The sequence below is a fragment of the Astyanax mexicanus genome, chromosome 3, assembly GCF_023375975.1.
Source record: "Astyanax mexicanus isolate ESR-SI-001 chromosome 3, AstMex3_surface, whole genome shotgun sequence".
Taxonomy (NCBI): Eukaryota; Metazoa; Chordata; class Actinopteri; order Characiformes; family Acestrorhamphidae; genus Astyanax; species Astyanax mexicanus.
The window spans coordinates 56,804,662-56,826,199 of NC_064410.1; the positions used below are offsets into that span (position 1 = coordinate 56,804,662).

The window sequence follows — 21,538 nt, forward strand, 5'->3', positions numbered from 1 at the left end:
CCACGTGATCCTGAACCGCCGAGGCCTGATGGTTTCCAGATAGCTGCCTGGGTTGTCCCAGTTTGTTAGGGAGGCTGAAGTCTACCGTCGGCTGGAGAAATGGGACGTCTTCAGGGAATTACACAGAGTTGCACAGATTATGTGCAATAATGGGAACCTTCAGCAGGGGAGCGTTTGCTAGAACGGCTGGGTTATGAGGTTATTCTTCTTACAGGTGCTTGTCAATAGTAATGACATTAGGAGAGGACGTTTGTGACGACTGCTCTTATTTTCAGATTTGAAGTGGCGGGAGTGACATTTCTCAGTGTTTTGTGTGTGTGTATATATATATATAATATAAAACTGGAAGTTTCACAGTTAGATACTGGTGCATCTAAAAAAATATATATAGAATATCATTGACAATACACTTTATTTAAGTAAATGCAAAAGTTGATTTCAGGGAGGATACCACCCCCCTCCGCCGCCAAACAAAAAAAAATAATAATTCGCACACACACCAAAGGATAACGAAATGTTACTTTTATTTTAATTAATTTAACTTTTTTTTAAATTAAATTTAGAGTATTCAGAGGTGAAATTAGTTTTATATTTTTTTCTTTTTGGAAGTTCCTGCCTCTGCTTTCCCTGCCTCCGCCATGATCTGCTTTCTCTCACTCTCTGAACAAATCCCGTCCGGGAGGGGGGAAAAACACTGCCCGCCCACACTAAAAACTGATTGGCTGTCTCACAGACTATTTTGCAGAGAACAGGCCAATCAGAACCCTCTCTATTTTCTCTCTCTCCTTCCCACACGCGATTAGAGAAAAAAGTCTGTGGCCTGTGTGCAGTGCGTTTGGGGCACTCGTTCTGAATTCCGGGAGATTATATGTGACTCGCGGGCATCCGGGAGCCACTGCCGAAATGCGGGAGACTCCCGCAGCTTCAGGGAGACTTGGTTTGTCTGAAAAGTTTGGGAGAAGGACCACGCCCGAACTCTACGTTCTAACTCCACCCCGTATCAATCAACCGCCCTATAATTACCTGCCCCTACTAACTACCTCTCGTGACAAAAGTTCGCGACCCCCCTTTATCTACTCTTCCACTTCTTATTAAATAAAAAGGGTGGGGATATAACTGCATGCTTCTTCAAGTTCCCTCCTCTTTTTCCTTCTTCTTTTTCTACTTCTTTAGGCGTGGTCCGCACTTAACAAATCCAGATGTATTACACACAGAGTGATCTATTTTAAGTGTTAATTTCTTTCATTATTGATGATTATTTCATTGGCTGTAAACCCAAAAATCAGTGTCTCAGAAAATTAGAATATTATATAAGACTAATTGGTAGTTTTGGCAGTGTGGGCAGTGTGCCGAGTCCTGCTGGAAAATGAAATCTGCATCTCCATAAAAGTTGTCAGCAGAGGGAAGCATGAAGTGCTGATTTGATCTGATATTTTCAGTTGCAAATTGGACTGCAAATATGTGGTATTGATTTAGTACATGTTTGAGGCGCAGCAGAGTGACAGAATTCATGTGATTTCAGTGCTTTAAGGCTGCAGTTTGCTGAGCCTTTTCTTACTTTAAATGGATCTTTAATCTGTTTTAATTTCAATTTTTTTTGACCAATTTTACAGTGCCTAAATTGTTTTTATATTAGAATGTCAATCATTTAAAAATATATTGTATTAATCACAACAATACTTGATTAATCAGATTTTAACATATAATAATGGAGGTTTAAATGTGAATAAAAAAAAGAATGCATGTAAGATTGGCATAATTACATTGTATTTAAATTAGTGGTATAGTAATCATGAATCATTGACAGTATTCTGTGATTAATCATGAAAAAAATAAATTAATAAATGGATAAAAAAATGCTGGTATTTACCTGTACTATGGGAGGTAGGATAATTGTGTAGTGTGGTATGCCTGGCCAACTGATTGGAGTCTTTTTTTTACCATATTATTATATCTCTGCATGTGTGTGTGTGTGTGTGTGTGTGTGTGTGTGTGTATTAGATAGAGATTAGTGACGAGATTTAAGATTTAATCCATATTTCAATATAAATAAAAAGTAATACTTGTACTTTCTGAACTCATCAATACCAAAGTTGCGTTTACATTGCTAAATAAAAAAAATGCTAATGAGTCACCAGGCTCTGTAAACTAATTTGCATAAAAAAACTTATATGTTAACATTGACAGCACTACTTCAAATACAACAGTTTTATAAAAGTGAATATTTCCTGCATATACTAGTACATCTAAAAAAATTGAATATAATATAAAAGACACTTTATTTCAGTAATACAGATCAAAATGTGAAACTCATATACTATATAGATGTATTACACACATTTTAAGAGTTTTTTAAGAGTTTATTTATTTTATTGTTGATAATTATAGCTTACAGCCAATCAAAACCCAAAAATCAGTGTCTCAGAAAATAAGAATATTATATAAGACCAACTTGTACTATTGGCAGTGTGGGCAGTGTGCCAAGTGCTGCTGGAAAATGAAATCCACATCTTTATAAAAGTTGTCAGCAGAGGGAAGCATAAAGTGCCAATCAATGAGTTTTAAAACATTGACAGCACTACTTTAAATACAACAGTTAGATAAAATGTGTTATTTTTTTACTTTTTGTAAATATGATCTGATATAAAGAGTCTTTCTCAATGCTGTTGGATGTCTTCTTTAGTTTTATTAGAACTCTGGTTGTGCTCAGTGTGTGTTAAAGGTGATCCAGGGCTGATCTCAGAAAGGAAAACATGCTGTATCGGTGGAAACGTGAGGTCTGAGGTGTGACACCTCGCTCTGAGTTCAGAACGCCTGGAGAGATAAAGAGAAAGAGTAGACATGCTGTCAGAGTCGTGATGGTTCAGCAAATTCAGTAAAAGAGATTCTTGAGGAGGAGGGCGGGAGGGGGGGGGTTGGCTCAGCAGGTAGTGTGTATGTGTATGAGTGTGTGTGTGTGTGTGCTGTACAGCTCCGGGGGTGCGGAGTTGGTGGGTTTGATCCTTGCTCCAGTCTCTGTCTGTGAGGAGTCTGGTGTCTATGTAGGCTTCCTCTCAGTGCTTTGGTTCTCTCCCACCTCTCAAAAACCTACAATACGGCTCTAAGTGGTCCAGCAGTCTAAAGTGCTGCCACTATGATCGTGAGATTGCTGGTTCTAATCCTGGTCATGCAGCTTGCCATCAGCTGCTGGAGCCCTGAGAGAGCACTATTGGCCTTGCTCTCTCTGGGTGGGTACAGTAGATGATGCTCTTCCCCCTCATTACTCCTAGGATAATGTTGGTCAGCACAAGACTGCGTCTGTGAGCTGATGTATCAGAACCGAGTCGCTGCACTTTCCTCCAAGCGCTAGCGCTGTGATGCTACTCAGTAATGCAGCATCAGCAGCAGTTCAAAAAGAGTGCTAGTGTGCTAGTCTTCACCCTTCTTGTGTTGTGGCATCACCAGTGATGGGGGATATACAGCTGAGTAACAGCTAAATGGGTAGGACAGTTGTCCAGGTAAATTGGGATAAATTGGGAAAAAAATGATCAGATCCATGCATTTTGTATCGTATTTTCTTCCTGATAATAATTATTTTTGGTGATTTAAATTGATCCAAAACTCAAGGGATGGGTGTGGCCAGCAACAGCTTTTTGGCACAAAAGTGACAGAGCCCTTAAACAGCTCATTCTAAAAGGGACTGACGCAATTTAAGAATAGAGCTGGTAAGATATCTGTATGTGAGGGGGATTTTGTGTAAAGAATTTCATGAACATGTTTTGTATACTCATGCAAAAAGAGGTTTATGTCCCCTTTTTATATTAATGTGTATATATATATATATATATATATCTACAGCTAGCAAACACTGTGTTCCATAAAGAAGCACCTTTACCTTCATGCTCCTTCAGGTAAATTGTTAATTGTTAGCTGCAGACTGAAAAATGAGACATAGCAATATGCAGCCATATACAGACTGCACCTTTTCAATATAAAGCTCTGGGAACAATTAAGAGACCACTTCAGTTTCTCTGATTTTGCTATTTATAGATTTATGTTTGAGTAAAATGAACGTTGTTGTTTTATTCTATAAACTACAGACAACATTTCTGCCAAATTCCAAATAAAAATATTGTCCTTTAGAGCATTTATTTGGAGAAAATGAGAAATGACTGAAATAACAAAAAAGATGCAGAGCTTTCAGACCTCAAAAAATACAAAGAAAACAAGTTCATATTCATAAAGTTTTAAGAGTTCAGAAATAAATATTTGTTGGAATAACCCTGGTTTTAATCACAGTTTTCATGCATATTGGCATCATGTTCTCCTCCACCAGTCTTACACACTGCTTTTGGATAACTTTATGCCGCTACTCCTGGTGCAAAAATTCAGGCAGTTCAGTTTGGTTTGATGGTTTGTGATCATCCATCTTCCTCTTGATTATATTCCAGAGGTTTTCAAAAAGAAACTCATCATTTTTAAGTGGTCTCTTATATATATATATATATATTTTTTTTTACAGAGCTGTGTATTACTGTGTAAAAATATGTTATTTGACGAACTAATGAGTTCATTTAAAAACTAATTGAAAAGGAGCAGCAGCAAACACCCAGCTCATTTAGCTTGCCTTGATTGGTTCATTTAGTTCATCGCCACAGTTCAAGTTCGTATCGTATAGTTTTTAAGATCCTCCAACGCACACACAGCACACAATAAATTCACCCCGAGGGTCTGAAACGTCTGCACGGGTGTTCCCTTTTCCTTTATTTCACAGTAGTTGTCTGAAAGCAGATAACATAGTAATAAGAAATAAAAAAAAAAACACTTTATTGTGCTCTTGGTTGTCTCTGGATGTAGGTCAGAGACAGCTGCTTTCGTTCACATTGTCCAAACAATTCTAACGTTTTTTTTTTTTTTTTATGAGATATAGGAGTGCTACAATATGCAATATAAAACATGTAGGTTACTCGCTAGATTGCCTATAAATCGGACAGCTCTCAGAATCTATTGAAATGCTCTTTTTAAAAAAAATGACAACAAAATGAAGACTTTTTTTTTTCTCTTTTCCAAAAAACATCAACACGTGAAAGAAAAAGAAAAAATACAGTTATACATATATTCCAGAATTTTAAGGCGGTTGAAATAAGAAATCGGATGTCCCAGTCACTTCCTGTAACACTTCCTGTTCAGGTGATGTACAAATCCAGTGGTGTCATGTCAGGTCAGGTCAGGGTAGGAGGAAATCAGGAAATCAGTCTCTCTTTCTTTCTTTTTCTCTCGTTCTATCTCTTTATTCGTGCACTCTGTAGTCTTTCTTCCACGACTGATGCTCTGGATTCAGCAGAACCGATACCTTCCCCAATCGGCCACTTTCAACATTTACAAAAGGGTTTGCCGAGAGTCTGCCGAGCAGTAAAACAGCAGTAGAAAACACCTAAATGGAGCCCATAGATCTATTAGAAATGTCTATTCTATTCCTTTTGATTGTGGAACTGGTTGGTTTACTGGTTGGTACCGTCACTGGTCCAGGGGCTGAAAGAGAACTGTCCAGTGAATAGGAATAAGAAACATGCAGCTGTGAAAAGCGCCGCATCATACCTTCATAGACTGTATGTAATACATTCATCCTCAGGGCTGGAGAAGAGAAGCAGGAGCAGAAGAAACATCTGCAGGGAAATGGGATGAGCTGCCACCCTTTGGTTGACCACCAGATACTGTGTAAAACTGTATGTCAGTATTACGGTAGTCTTCAAAAAATAAAAATACATTAAAATAATATAAAAATAAAAATAGGGCCAAATGGGAAGATGACTAATGGGCAAAACATAAAAAAAAAATTGTAAATTGCAAAATGTATGAAATTGAATTGATTTCACTGAGAAGGTGTTTTATCTGTGTTATCATGGTCATGTCTCTTCAGCCAGTCATTTATCAATTACATATCAATATTTTTATGGTTCATACTCTTTCCCAGTCTAAAGGCGCATTCACAGCAAGTGAATAGTAGTAGAATCTTAATAATCTTAATACTCAGTTTTAATAGAGTTTTAATACTCAATGGGCCCCATTTTAGTGATCTATAGCGTCCAATCAATCAATTACGCATCGCACAGCAATATTAAGGGTGTATCGATGTGTATTTGCTATTGTGAGGGTGCAAAAAAATACGCCTTGCCAGCTCAAAATGTGCAAAAGGCATGAGCTAGTTCTCTAAATTAATCTAAATTAATGCGTGTGTTTTGGGATTAACTTATAAAACTAATATACTAATCAGTGTGTCACTTTTATTCCCTTTAAGAGGCAGGTGAGCTCTGACTTTTGCGTTTTTTCTTTTTTTTTTTACTTAACAGCGCAGTGCTTTTGCACGTCTAAGCAAAAAAACCTGACCTGCGTGTTCAAGCTGTAAAAGTTCGTCAGCAGTTCTTTTAATGGAAAAGCAATGTTATTTTATTCTTTATTATGTTTATTGTTGATGGTTTTAATCGGTCAGTGGCGCACCTGTATTTTCTTGCCGCCCAGATAGAAACACTATTTTAAAGGCGCAGGAAGAAGGTAGGCGGGAAAATAGACTTGTTAAGGGGGTGTAAGATAACAAGGAGCATCGTGACATGCCTTGTGCCGTGTGTAGCCTACGTTAGGGAACAAGTCTGTAAATATGGCTAGAAACTTCACAGCTATCATAAGTTCCCACTCTTTCGTTTTCTCTAATGCCTTTCCACATTGCTTTTAACCCATTACACACATTAATTACACCAGATTTAGCAAATGTTTTCTTTTTTCTTTTTATTATTTTAAATAATAGTGTAAATAGCCACTATCTATAAATGTGTTTGTTGGTTTTCAAAACTTGATATGCTTTTTTGTCATCTGAAAAAACAGGACTTGGTGTGAAATTGCATTTAAACTGCGTCATTCAGATGTCTCTAAAAGACCAATCTCTCTCACTATGTCATTACAACACACATATGTATGTATATATATATATACTGTATATATATATATATATATATATATATATATATATATATATATATATATATATATATATATATAAGTACACAACCTGCCCTGTCTTCTCCAAGTTTGTAATATTGTGCATTTTGTTTGGTGACATGAATAAAGAAAATAACAAAAGCAGGCTTAGAATTAAGGTCAATTTGAGGGGGAAAGAAATCCACCATTCCAGAAACCAGTGCAATTTTACCCATCATGACACTCAAACATTCATTTAGAACAAATAATATCACAGGAGCTGACTCCAAAAATCCATGATCTAAACCTGAATCATACATGTCATATATATATATTTCTCTTCTTTTAACCAGCAAACCTTGCAAATATAGAAACACTGTCTGTACATTAGTCCCTTTGTATTTATAACTCAAATATATAGAGAGAACTGTTCATTAATTAGTGTACAGTGAGAAGAAATACAAAGTTTTCAGAAGATGTCTGTCGTTGTAGTTTTCTCTCTCTTTTTTTTTTGTTTTTTCTTGTTTTTTGTTTGTTTCCTCACCGTACACAGTAGCAAATCCAGTGTCACAGGACTTGGCCATGCGGAACCAAATACTTGTAATCCACTTGAACATAGATATTTTAAATTGGAGGTGTGTTCTCTTCTTGTTGATTAAAGTATTAAATGTCCTTTAATTTTGGTAAACTCACAAAACTAACTTTTATTCCCTATAACCCCGCCTCCCCACCCTTTCCCTCCCCGCCCTGCCTCCCCACCCTTTCCCTCCCCGCCCCGCCCCTTTCAAAGTCAAAGTTGGCTGTGTGGTTAAAGTTCTTCATTAAAATGTCACTAGTTTGTATCACTCTCTGTCAATTCTTGTGGTCAAACAACAAAAAAGGTAAGACTTGAACAAACACTTGGGTAGATTAGGATTTATGCTGGGCGGACACACCTTTCCAATAATCTAAAATGTCATGTAGGTCCTCGTCTTTCGCAAACTGCACTTTTTTACGCAAGGCGTGGCCCGCTGCCATGTATTCCTCGTCTTTGTGGCGTTTGCGGTGGAGCTTGAAGCGCTCCCAGATGCTATGCGATGGTTTACAGTAGTACTCGGGGCTGGAGGAGTAGCTGAGGTTATGGTACTGGGGGGAGAGCTGGGAATAAGCCAAGTCTCTGGGCCGAGGCCGCGTCAGGGGCTCCAGCATGGACGTTTTGTGGCTCTCCGGCCCCTCCAGCTCCTCGATTTGGGCGTCTGGGTAGGAGTGCCGGTGCTCGCTGTACTGCCGGATCTTCTCCGCCTCTGCTCTAAGGATGGCAGCTGCTGGAGTGATGGTCATGATGGTCTCGCCCGTCGGTGAAGTCTTCTCTATGTACTTCGACTCTGACTTGTACGCCCCCTCGGAGCGGTAAGGCCTCGGACTCCGCATGGGGCCGCCCGTCGCGGTGCTGGGTCGCTTTGGGGAGGAGTCTGAGGAATGGTGTCTCTGTAAGGAGTGGTGGTAGCTATCCTTGTAGACTGGGGACAAGAAGCCAGATTTGCTCTGGGGCTGCTCTGAGATCAAGACTAACTGAGGCTCTGCGGTTGAAACGGCTCCAGATTTTACTCCTTGGAAAGAGGTCGACTCTGACTTCAGGGCGTCTATGCAGTTGTTAATGATCTGGTTGACTTTATCCACCTCTTTTGCAATCGTGGAGATCTCGGCCACAGAGCCTTGGCTGTTGCTCGGCATGGCCATCTCGCACTCCCTGCGGTCCGGGTGCTCTCCAGTTCTTACCTCCATGTAGTTGCCCTTTGCCATTTTTGGCGTGTCGCTTATGTCCTGAAGTTTGTACTGGTCCATCTCGCTCCCGGAAGGCAAATACGGCATGCGAGACATGCTCTCTCCGGCCATCATCTGCTTTTGAGATATCCTCGATATAGTCCCTCCTTCCAATTCTCCGCCATATTTGAGCTCAATGATGTTCTTTTTCATACCCCCTGCCTTCTTGTGCTTTTCATCTTGCTGCCTCTTCTTTCGCAAGCAATAATAGACCACTCCCAAGACAATTACCATGCTGAAAAGGCATCCCAGGATGGTCATTATGTAGTGAGTGGCTGTGGCGCTGCTGGGCTTCCTGACGTTCCCATTCCTGGAACTCGTGGATAACGTCAGGCAGGTATGGTTATACCTCAAGGAATGACGTATGGAAACCACACAGTATGTGTAGTCAGTGTGGGGTTTCAGGCTCTTCAGCTCGATGTCCTCGTTTTGCTCTTTCAAGTTCTTTATGTCCGTGAAGAAGCTGTTGTTGTACAGAACCAGAATGTACATTTTCTTGTACGGGTGAGGGATCTGGATGGTGATGACGGCGTTCGTGTGGGACACTTGTTTGAGCTTCATGACTGGTTTCAAATGCACATCGGGGTAGGTCGGGCTGATGCTCATCAACTCTGGCTCGGTCCCAGACGGACAGTCCTCCAGGCCGCACGGGGTGGCGTCTGAAGGGTAAGTTGTGGTCTCAGGAGGCACAGGGATATACGGAGTCACATAGTCCTCCGTGCACACAGTGGACAGCATATGCAGAGCGTTGCGCTGAGTAGGATTGTTGGGATTCTGGCTCAGGAGGCTGTAACCAGATACGCCTGCGGGAGAATCGCACACCATTCGTTCGTTTGTTCTGTTCGGGAAGACCGAGAGCCACTTGACAAAGCCCAGCAGCTCGCAGGAGCAGTTGAAGGGGTTTGTGTAGAGCTCACACGTGGTCAGCTTAGTCAGGCTGGTGAAGGTGGACCCGTCTAGCACCTGAATGCGATTCATAGAGAGGTCAATGTTTTCTAAGTTTGGGCACTCCCAAAAGGCATTGGGTGTCACAGTCTCAATCAGGTTGGCCTGGAGGTAGAGGTACTGCAGCTTGCCCAACCCCCTGAGAATCCCTTCGGTTAAGTTGCGCAGCTTATTGAAGCCCAACTGGAGTACCTGTAGGTTGAACTGGGCTGAAAAGGCCCCGTCTTCTATATAGCTAATCTCGTTTTTTGTTAGATTCAGGTACGTTAGGTTGGCAAAGCGGCTCAGGGCAGAGTAATGGATGCTTTTTATTTTATTTTCATTCAAGCGAAGGTCCACTATGGTGCTGTTGATATGCTGGGGGATGGCCTCGTAAGGTGGCTGGTTTTGGCTGCAAATGGCCAGCCACACAAAGCCCTTTTCCCCTTCGATGAGCCAGCAGTCCCCCCTTACCCCACCTATGTGAGTCAGATAGATCATGGCCACAGACCAGAAGAAGGCACTCATCACCACGCCACCACTACAAGCCATGGATGCCTTCCTGGAAGCCATGAACAAAGCCGGTAGCTATCAGCTTGGGATGTCACGTGTAGTTTCCACTAGGCTGGACTGAGCCTCACAGTATTCTGGCAGGATAGTCGGCTGTTTCTAACGTGTAGACAAGGTGCAGCAGATGTCCACGGTCTAACCTAGAACCCACTTTCCTCCACTGTTTCGCATTAGCTTGACGTTTCACCTTTCACTCCTGGTCACCACTGGTCATTCCATCCTGGCCACAGCGCATGCACTTGGAGAGGAATTTCCTGGGTTAAAGAAGTGTTGGATTTGCAGTCTTTCTCCACTTCAGACTAGCTTGTGCTTATTTTCTCTGGAGATAACATTCTTGATGGCCCTTGTCCCCGTGTTTTTTCCTTTCTCCCATCGCTTTAGTCTCATTTATGGATCCAGAGGCACACCCTGTAAAAGAAAAAGAAGAAGAAAAAGAAAAGGGTTGTTAGTAGCCATATTTGTATAGTGTGTATATATACTAGACATTTGTAGGATCACTGGGGGTGGAGTAACAAGGTCATGCAAGCAAAGAAACCCACAAATGTATTTTAAAGTATTTTCTTTGTTAAACATTACAATTAGCACTATATTACCATAGTTTAATGTGTAGCTTTTTAATGTGTTATGGCCGAATTCTTCATACCAAGCAAACAAACTGACCACATTAATACTTGTGTTTGCTCAATGCAATCAAATCCTCACAGCAATGCTCTAAAAAACAATTAGAAAGCCTTAAAATAAGAGTAGAAGTAGTGACTACAACAAAAACAGGGTAAACTTTTTTTTTAACCTCCTAGGACCTGGCGTCCACATGTGTGGACATCACATTTTGGGTTGTCTAGACCACAACATTAAATTGAGCTCTACAAGGGCCTGGTGTCCTCTTATGAGGCTATTATACTGTCACCTAGTGGTGGTAAAAAAGTTTAACATGTAACAGTTTCGATTCAAGATGGCTGAAAACACACCCAAAAGTTCAGATAGGAACTCCTGATTTCCTGATTGTTTTTTTGTTCAGATATGTATAAAAGAACTTAATGCTTATGAAAGACAAATTTTACAGAAACTAGCAACTTTATAGCGATTTACCACGTCACTAAACTCAATGTACACATATGTGGACTTGAGGACTTAGCTTAGTTAGTTTAGTTGACGGGACCTCACTGATATATGGTACCAACATAATGTGAAAATGAAATTGTATTTTGGGATGTTTTAGGTAGAAAAAAAATAGTTCAATACAGTATAAGCAGATATAGAAGGTTTTATAAATAATATAAATAATCTGTTTTAGTTTTGATAGTTTAGTTGACAGGGCCTCATATATGCCAACAAGGTCAGTGTAAAGTTTATCAATTTAATTGTCTGACCATTTAATACCATTTATTATGGAAGAAACATTAAATAAGCAAGTGTCAAAAAGTATTTGCCCCCAACTTCCAGTTAAATAAATAAATACAAAATGTTGTATTTCTTATACTAACAATCTTATTGATGATTGCAATCAAATCCTTACAGCAATTGTAGAAAACAAATATTACAGAAATAAGTTTTAGAGAGTGTAAAGAGTTACTCCAACTAAGCAGGATAAAGTCCTTTTTAATAATAATAATAAACATAAAAATAATAATAATTTTTAATGATTCTCCAGAAGTTTTAACCGTTTATCTGCAATTTTATTATCATTATATTTCTGTTTTATTTGATCGTATTAAACACACAAACAGCCCTGTATTTTTTTTTTCCTCACATGGCCATCCAATTATTTTGTACACAATTTAAGAGGTGCAGTCTCAGTGGCATTTTGCTATTATAGGAAACCATTGGCCAATTACCACTTGACAGGTTAGGGAAAACAGAGCGTCCCTGTTTTCACCCCATTAACTGTGCGACTGTCAGACTGAGACGAACCAATGTTTAGGTGCTGCATCAGATCAATTACACTGCGCCTTGTAAAACGGCTCCCTGGAACAGCCAAAGGCTTTCTGAAGACCGGTTAATCAATTTCTGCTTCATATGACCGTCATATCTGGAGAAGGCTGTTCAATTTTACACGAAATGGTTTACTGAAAAAGAGGACAGCAAATGTGTATGCTTTAAAAAGCAAAAAATATATATTATAAATGAATGAAACTCTGAGAAAAGCAAACCATTTCACAGATATGTGTCAGCTTCGGCCTTGCTGAATGCTTGCCCTTGGTAAGATCATATATTAATAATAGTCTACTTGAACTATATACAGCATAACTGAACATCAAATACTTAAATGAAATAACTAATATTATATATATCTTTATGCTTCATTTACCAACTTAATTTATATGTTAGAGTAGTATATCTGCTGTTTTCTCTTAAAAAGCATAGTTACTTTATTAATGTGTGACTTCCATAAATGTTTTATTATAACAAAAAACAAGAAACCACTCAAAAATTATTCGTTTCTTTGATTTTACCAAATTGAAACCCTCTGGAACATAATTAAGAGGAAAATGGATGATCACAAGCCATCAAACCAAACTGAACTATAGGCATAATGTTATCCAAAAGCAGTGTGTAAGACTGGTGGAGGAGAACATGATGCCAAGATGCATGAAAACTGTAAAAAACTATATAAAAAAACTTTACTCCACCAAATATTAATTTCAAAGCTAAGAGACCACTTCAGTTTCTCTGATTTATAGGTTTATGTTTGAGTAAAATGAACATTGTTGTTTTATTCTATAAACTATGGATTTCGGAACATTTCTCCCAAATTCCAAATAAAAATATTGTTATTTAGAGCATTTATTTGCAGAAAATGAGAAATGGTTGAAATAACAAAAAGATGCAGAGCTTTCAGACCTCAAATAATGCAACAAGTTTATATTCATAAAATAAGAGTTCAGAAATCAGTATTTGGTGGGATAACCCTGTTTTTAATCACGGTTTTCATACATCTTGGCATGTTCTCCTCCACCAGTCTTACACACTGCTTTTGGATAACTTTATGCCTTTACTCCTGGTGCAAAAATTCAAGCAGTTCAGTTTGGTTTGATGGCTTGTGATCATCCATCTTCCTCTTGATTATATTCCAGAGGTTTTCAATTTAGTAAAATCAAAGAAACTCATAATGCTGTATGGTCTGAGACAGACGAGACGAGTGCATACAAAATATTTACTGGACCAGATTTACAAAAGCATGCAAGCAGATTTTTTTTTTATTATTTATGAGTGGGTGAAGCAGGTGGAGCCAGACTCAATAGCTCAATACACAGGCAATAACACAAGCACACACACACACACATTATTATTATTATTATTATTATTATTATTATTATTATTATTATTTTAAATAGTTTTGTATTATTGCTTTTTAACTTATTTTGATTTTCTTTTATAGTATTATTATTATTATTGCTTTTATTTTTTTAGCTCATTTATTTATTTGTACTTTTATTGTATTATGTAAAAGTTAGTTTTAGCTAATTTTAACTCATTTTTGTTTTATTAGTCTTATTTTCTTTTGATCTTAATTTTTTATCAATTAAAATTATATTTTAATTTTTATTCTAATTCTTTTTTTTATTGTTTATCTATTTTTATATTTTATTTACTGTTATCTTAAAATAATTCACTTTACTTATTATTTTCTCTGTCATGTCAATCCCTGTTTCTGTAAATGCTCGGCTACATTGAAAATGAGGGCTGCCCTCAATGTACATCCGAGTCAAAATGAAGGTTGATTGATTTATTGATGCACACTTACACACACATATATGCTGTTCTAACAGTAATATAAATACACGGACAGGAAATGACCTGTGCACTGAGACGAGCAGAAAGCGCTGGGTTTGCTTTCATAGCGATGCTCTTCCTCAGTGAACTTGTGAAATGGTTGGCGCTGCAGCCAGTGGAGCTCACAGCTGCCTCAGCGTGGCACTAAAGCCTGGCAGCGATGTGTGTGAGCTGAACCGTGCCCTCCCTCTCGTGTCGGCTGCTGCTCGGGGAGGCCTACCTGCGTTTTGTGGGGGCAGGAAGTGTTTTCCTTCATGCTGAAATGCTTTTTTCCTCTTATTTTTCTTCCTGTTCAGTTATTGTGCAGTGAAGCCTGCAGTTCATAAAACCAGACGGACACTGTGCGATTTTAGCCTGATTTTAAGACCAATCTGGTAAGAAGTGACTGAATTTCATACCTTAATTCATACCTTTTTATTTGAACTTTCTACATTAGTAGTGCCATTCTAATATTAAAGCTACCTCAGTATTGCTATGCTAATCTTAAAGGTACCTTATAGTGCTATTCTAATCTTAAAGCTACCTTAGTAGTGCCATTCTAATATTAAATTTACTTTTAGCAGTGCTATTCTAATCTTAATTGTACATTAGAAGGGCCATTATAATCTTAACTTTTCCTTAGTAGTGTTATTGTAATCTTAAATCGACCTTAGTAGTGCCATTCTAATCTTAATTTTACCCAAGTATTGCCATTCTTATGTTAAATCTGCCTTAGTAGTGCCATTCTAATCTTAATTCTACCTTAGTAGTGCCATTGTAATTTAAAATCTACCTTAGTAATGCCATTCTGATCTTAATTCTACCTTAGTAGTGCCATTTTAATCTTAAATCTACCTTAGTACTGACATTCTAATCTTAATTAGTAGTGCTTTTCTAATGTTAAATCTACTTTAGTAGTGCCATCCTAATCTTAAATCAACCTTAGTAGTGCCATTCTAATCTTACATCTATCTTAGTAGTGCGATTCTAATCTTAAATCTACCTTAGTAGTGCCATTCTAATCTTAAATCTACCTGAGTAGTGCCATTCTAATGTTAAATCTACCTTCACAGTACCATCCTACTCTTAATACTTAATAATGACATTTTTATCTTACATTTACCTAACATTTAAATTTGCTTAAGCTGTGCAGTTTCATTTCCAACTTTTGGGACGAAGTGGGGAGTCGGGGATGAGGTGGGGTGGTGATTAAATCTACCTAAGTAATACTATTCTAATCTTAAATCTACCCTAGTAGTGCCATTCTAATCTTAGATCTTTCTTAATAGTGCCATTCTAATCTTAGATCTTCCTTAGCAGTGCCATTCCAATCTTAAATATACCTTATTAGTGCCATTTTAATCTTAAATCTACCTTCACACAACCATTCTACTCTTAATTTTACTGTGATAATCTCATTCTTATTTTACATTTACCCAACATATTTTAAATTTGCTTAAACTGTGCAACTTTTGGGATGAGTTGAGGAGTTGGGGACGAGACGGGGTGGTGATTATCCAACTGAATGCTGGAATGAATGCTGGAAATGACCCACAACCCAAATAACAGCTGCTCTGTGGTGGTCTTGTGTAGTTCTCTTCTTTTTTATGTTGTGACTGAATGCAACCAAATCCACAGTAGACGCATTTACTCCAAGAAAAGCAGGATAAACTCTTTTGAAGCGTTATCTGAAAGTTTGGAGTCTGAAAACTAATTATCTTGCCTTGTTTTCATTATCTTTCAGAATTATTTCAAGAGTTTCAAAGTTTTCTTGGCAGGTAATTATAGTATATTATATTGTAAATGGCTATAAATGGATTATATTACACTATAGACTTGAATGCTGTTTTTGAAAGAGCCTGAAGATGTGATTTAACCTCTGTGTGCTTCTGTATATCATGAAGCATATCAAAGAGAAACACTGGGTGGCATTGAAAGCAACTTCTTTTTAAATTATTACTTTTATATATAGCGTGTGTGTGTGTGTTTAATTGCTCCAAACATAAAAGTTTTTTAATCGCTGCAGTAAATGGAGAACATTTCCCAAGATGTCACTTTTCTTTAGAAGTGATTTCAAAGCCTATGCACGCTCAGCATTGCAATGACACTTAATGGTGACTGGTGTATAATACGAAAGCATTTATTGTCGTGGGACTCTAAACTTTAGTGCGATGTAATTGGCTCTTGAGAGTAAAAGCAGAGAAACATGGTGTAAAAAAAAGAGTTGCATGGTTCAAAGCTTACTGTGTGAATTAAAGTGGAAATGTATAAATTCACATAGTTTGTGTGTTATCCTGATTTTTTGTTATACCAAAGCCAAAAACTAGAGAAAATAAAAGATTGTGAAGACTGTATGTTATTTTTTTATTTTTCTGTTAGTTGCAAAAGGTATATAATTAAGGTAAAAATGAGTTTACTACATGAAGACTACACAAGCAGATTTCGTTAAAATATAATCTGTGTGTGCTCCTTATTTTATTATTTTTCCATTTTGCAATTTGTATATGATATGTAATGGATGGAGACTCAGAGACTAGAGACTTGAGTAAAAGTACAAGTACTTTTTACTCTATCAAAAAAAAAGTGTTTGAAGTTCTTTAAGCTCCACACTTAAGTACTAAAGTATTCAACATTTTTTGTACTTAAGTATTGCGTAAGTAATTTATTGTAGTACTGAAGTACTGAAAGTAAAACTACAGTAATGTGTTGTTAGTGTAGTTATTACAGAAATCAGTGGAAAGTTAATACAGATACAGCATTTTAGTACTTAAGTACAGTATTGAGTGAAGTAAAAAAAATACTTCAGTAGATACAGAAACAGTATTTGAGTACTTAATTATAGTAGTGAAGCATAGATAATACTCCAGTAGATAAAGATACAGTATTTGAGTACTTAAGTAGTGAAGAATTAAAAATAATACTTCTTCAGATACAGATACAGCATTTTAGTACTTCAGTACAGTAGTGAAGAAGTAAAAATAATACTCCAGCAGAAACAGATACAGTATTTTAGTACTTAATTACAGTAGTGAAGAAGTAAAAATAATACTCCAGTAGATACAGATACAGCATTTTAGTACTTAAGTACAGTAGTTAGTAAAGTAAAAATAATACTCTAGTAGATACAGGTACAGCATTAAAGTACTTAAGTACAGTAGTTAGTGAAGTAAAAATAATACTCCAGTAGATACAGATACAGCATTTTACTACTTAAGTACAGTAGTGAAGTAAAGTCAGTCAGTGTTCAGACCATACGCCGCACACTACATCAAATTGGTTTGCATGGCTGTCAACCCAGAAGGGAGCCTCTTCTAAAGTCTGTACACAAGAAAGCCTGCAAACAGTTTGAAGACGGTCTCACGCATGTGAGGCGGCAATCAGGCGAGGTCTGGGGCTGTATGAGTGCAGCAGGTGTTGGAGAGTTACATTTCGCTGAGGGACACATGAACTCCAATATGTACTGTGAAATACTGAAGCAGAGCATGATCCTTTTCTACATGGAGAATATAAGAGCAGATTTCATTAAAATACAATCTTTGTGTGTTCCCCATTTTACCTTTTTTCGATTCTGCAATATGTAATTTTAAACAGGTCCGCTGAATACAGTTCTTTGATTTCAGTTGTTTGAGATAAAAAAACAAAGATTTTTGAGTTTTTGTTGAGTGATGTCAATCCTCTTTCCATCTTCCCATTTAAAAATACAGTTATAAAAGAAAGTAAAGCAGAGCTGTCTCGGCATGGCCCTGATGTAATCTGGAATGATCTGTATGAAGACGAAGAAGTAAAGCCACAATATCACATCAAAGAGATGATAGTTAAGAGAGCAAAGCGAGACGTTATGAGAAATGCATTCATTACTGCATTATACTTCCTCTGAGTTCTCTCACAGACACTTCAAATTCCTCAACCTGGATTCATGAGCCGGGATTCTTCTCCCAGCATTGATTTGTTGACTGTGATTTCCATAGGGCTCTAATTGCACTTTCTGAATGATCCTCTATAAGACCTGATCTCACATAACTTAACTGAGAGAGAGAGAGAGAGAGAGAGAGAGAGAGAGAAAGAGAGAGAGAGAGAGAGCAAGTTATAGAAACAGAGTGATAGAGAATGATAAAATGAGAATTTTAGAGAGACTGAGAAGGTGAGAAAAAGAGAGAGAGCATGATGAAAAGGGAGAAAGAGAGTAATAAAGACAGGAAGAGAGATACAGCGATAGAGAGATAGCAAGTGATAGATAAGTGATGATAAAAGAAGAATGAAAGAGTGAGAGTGGTAGAGAGAGAGAAAGAAAGAGATAAGAGAGAGGGAGAGAGTCATACAGAGTAAGAGAGTGACCGAGAGCATGATGAAGAGAGAGAGTGATATAGAGAGAAAGAGAGTGAGTTGAAAAAAGACAGAGAAAGAGAGTGATAAAGAGAGAGAGAGAGAAAGACATGATAGAGAGACAGCATGTGATTGAGACAGAGTGATAGAGAGAGAATGATAGAGTGAGAATGGTAGAGAGAGTGATAGAGAGAGCATGATGAAGAGAGAGTGCTAGAGAGATAGCATGATGAAGAGAAAGAGAGTGATAAAGGGAGGAAGAGAGAGGGGAGGAAAAGAGAGAGAGAGAGAGAGAGAGAGTGGCAGATAGTGATAGAGAGGAAGAGAGAGTGATAGAGAGACAGAGTGAGAAAGCAAGAGTGATATACAGAGAGAATGATAAAGTGAGAGTTGTAGAGACAGTGGAAAGAGAGAGAGTGATAAAGAGAGTGGGGAGGGTGATAGAAAGATAAAGAGTTATGGAGAGAGTTGCAGGGAGAGAGTGATAAAAGGAAAGAGAAGGGAAGATAAGAGAGAGAGAGTGAGGAGGAGAAAGAGAGTTTGATAGAGAGAAAGTGATACAGTAGGAGAGAGAGAGGTATAAAGAGAGAATGATGGAGAGGCACACAGAGAGAGAGTGTTTGATAGAGAGAGAGAGAGAGAGAGAGAGAGAGAGAGAGAGAGATGTGCAGATGTGAATTGTTTATGCAGATGTGAATTGTCTATGTAGATGTTATAACTGATCAATTAATTGTTTAATCAATTAATGCTTTGGCAATACTGTTATTTACTATGGTCATGCCAATAAAGCTTATTTGAATTTGAATTTGAAATTTGAGAGAGAGTTTGATAGAGAGAAAGTAATACAGTAAGTGAGAGAGGTATATAGAGAGAATGATAGAGAGGCACAGAGAGAGAGAGTTTGATAGAGAGAGAGATAAAGAGAGAGAGTTTGATAGAGAGAACATAATACAGTAAGTGTGAGAGTTATATAGAGATAATGATAGAGGGAGAGAGTTTGATAGCGAGAAAGAGTAATATAGCAAGTAAGAGAGAGAGGTATATAGAAAGAATGATAGAGAGGCACAGAGAGAGAGTTTGATAGAGAGAGAGATAGAGAGAGTTTGATAGAGAGAACATAATACAGTAAGTGAGAGAGGTATAGAGAGAGAGCGATAGAGAGGCAGAGAGCGAGAGAGGTACATAGAGAGAATGATAGAGAGGCACAGAGAGAGAGAGTTATATAGAGAGAATGATAGAGAGGCACAGAGAGAGAGAGGTATATAGAGAGAATGATAGAGAGGCACAGAGAGAGAGAGAGAGGTATATAGAGAGAATGATAGAGAGGCACAGAGAGAGAGAGAGAGGTATATAGAGAGAATGATAGAGAGGCACAGAGAGAGAGAGTTATATAGAGAGAATGATAGAGAGGCACAGAGAGAGAGAGTGAGAGAGAGAGGTATATAGAGAGAATGATAGAGAGAAAGTTTGATCATACCTGTCAAGTCTCCTGTTTTGGCCGGGAAACTACCGTATTTTACTCCTCTTTCCCGCCGTCCTCCCGTATTAGTATTTTCCCGTAAATTTCCCGTATTATACTAAATAAAAAAATATATAGGCCACAGGCGACAATGCACTGACCGCTGTGTGTCTCTTAACCAATCGTGGTGCCGGTTCAAGGAGAAAGTCCCGCCTTTCAGGAGAAACAGCCAATCAGCTAGCTGGTTTTGCGGAGCGCAGTTTAGTGTGCGGGAAGCCCCGCCCCTCCCCTCGCTGTGAGTTCAGGCAGCTAGTCGGAGCAGCTGTCGTTAAAACTAATCTGGATATACGGAGATTTTTCTAAAAGAAAGGTAATTAACCATGTAAACTATGATGAGATTGTTTCTGATAGCTGGTTAAAAAGACTCTTCTCTGAATCAAAACATAAATTAAACCCACTGTGTGTTTAATAAAATACAGCTTGTGACTCAGTTAGCTTAACTTTAGAATTAGCTAGATAGATATTCAGGGTTTGAGAAAAATATACATATATATATATATATATATATATATATATATATATATATATATATATATATATATATATATATATATATATATATATATAAATATATAATGCCCTGCCCTGATGTGCCTGATCAGCCAATAACTATCATTTCCAAACTCTATGAGTTCAGGGCTAGTTTTAGGGTTTGTTAGAATTTGTTTAAATCTCAAGTATTGTGGTAATGTATTATAATGTAATGTAATGTATTATTTAGAAGGGGTAGAAGAGATGGTTGAGCTGGAGAGAGAGAAAATGTGGAGAGGGCTGAAATTAACTGAACTGATCAGGAGTGGACTGAACGATAGAAAGAAGTATTAATGAAAGATTATTAATTGTGTAGGCCCCTTAGGACTATTATTTACTTATGGAATATATCTGATCCATGTCCTTTTTGTAAATTTGTGCACCCTTCAATTTAAATTTTAAATCTATTAAATAAAAAAAATATATATATATATAAATATATATATATATATATATATATATATATATTTTTTTTTTTTTTTTTTTTTTTTTTCCCTCGTTTGGGCTGTTGGGGCGGCGGAAAAAATCCCTTATTTTGAAGTCCAAAACTTGACAGGTATGAGTTTGATAGAGAGAAAGTAATACAGTAAGTGAGAGAGGTATATAGAGAGAATGATAGAGAGGCACAGAGAGAGAGAGGTATATAGAGAGAATGATAGAGAGAGAGAGAGTTTGATAGAGAGAAAGAGTAATATAGCGAGTGAGAGAGAGAGAGGTATATAGAGAGAACATAATACAGTAAGTGAGAGAGGTATAGAGAGAGAATGGTAGAGAGGCAGAGAGAGAGAGGTATATAGAGAGAACATAATACAGTAAGTGAGAGAGGTATAGAGAGAGAATGGTAGAGAGGCAGAGAGAGAGAGGTATATAGAGAGAATGATAGAGAGGTACAGAGAGAGAGATATATATAGAGAGAATGATAGAGAGAAAGAGTAATATAGCGAGTGAGAGAGAGAGGTATATGGAGAGAATGATAGAGAGGCACAGAGAGAGGAAGAGAGATGGAGAGGGGGAAAGAACACTCTCTAGCATCAGTGTGAGGGTGATTTACATTTCACACAAGCCGTGGAGAAGTGAATTATACAGCGAGGCGTGCTCTCAGAGAGCATTTCAGAAGTGCGGCCGATACCTGCGGTTCTTAAATCTCAGTACGGCAGGCGCTGG

The 21,538-nt window shown here is 37.8% G+C and overlaps 1 protein-coding gene across 2 annotated transcripts in view; it reads right to left on the minus strand.

The window, feature by feature from the left end:
• Positions 1-7,721: 7,721 nt before the first annotated feature.
• elfn1a (extracellular leucine-rich repeat and fibronectin type III domain containing 1a) overlaps positions 7,722-21,538 on the minus strand; it is a 230,549-nt gene continuing 216,732 nt past the window's right edge. For both annotated transcript variants that reach the window (XM_049475535.1, XM_049475536.1), the window contains exon 3: positions 7,722-10,656. In XM_049475535.1, coding sequence (XP_049331492.1) covers positions 7,861-10,251 — 2,391 coding nt within the window. In that variant the 5' untranslated portion in view covers positions 10,252-10,656 and the 3' untranslated portion in view covers positions 7,722-7,860. The remainder of the gene's footprint in view (positions 10,657-21,538) is intronic.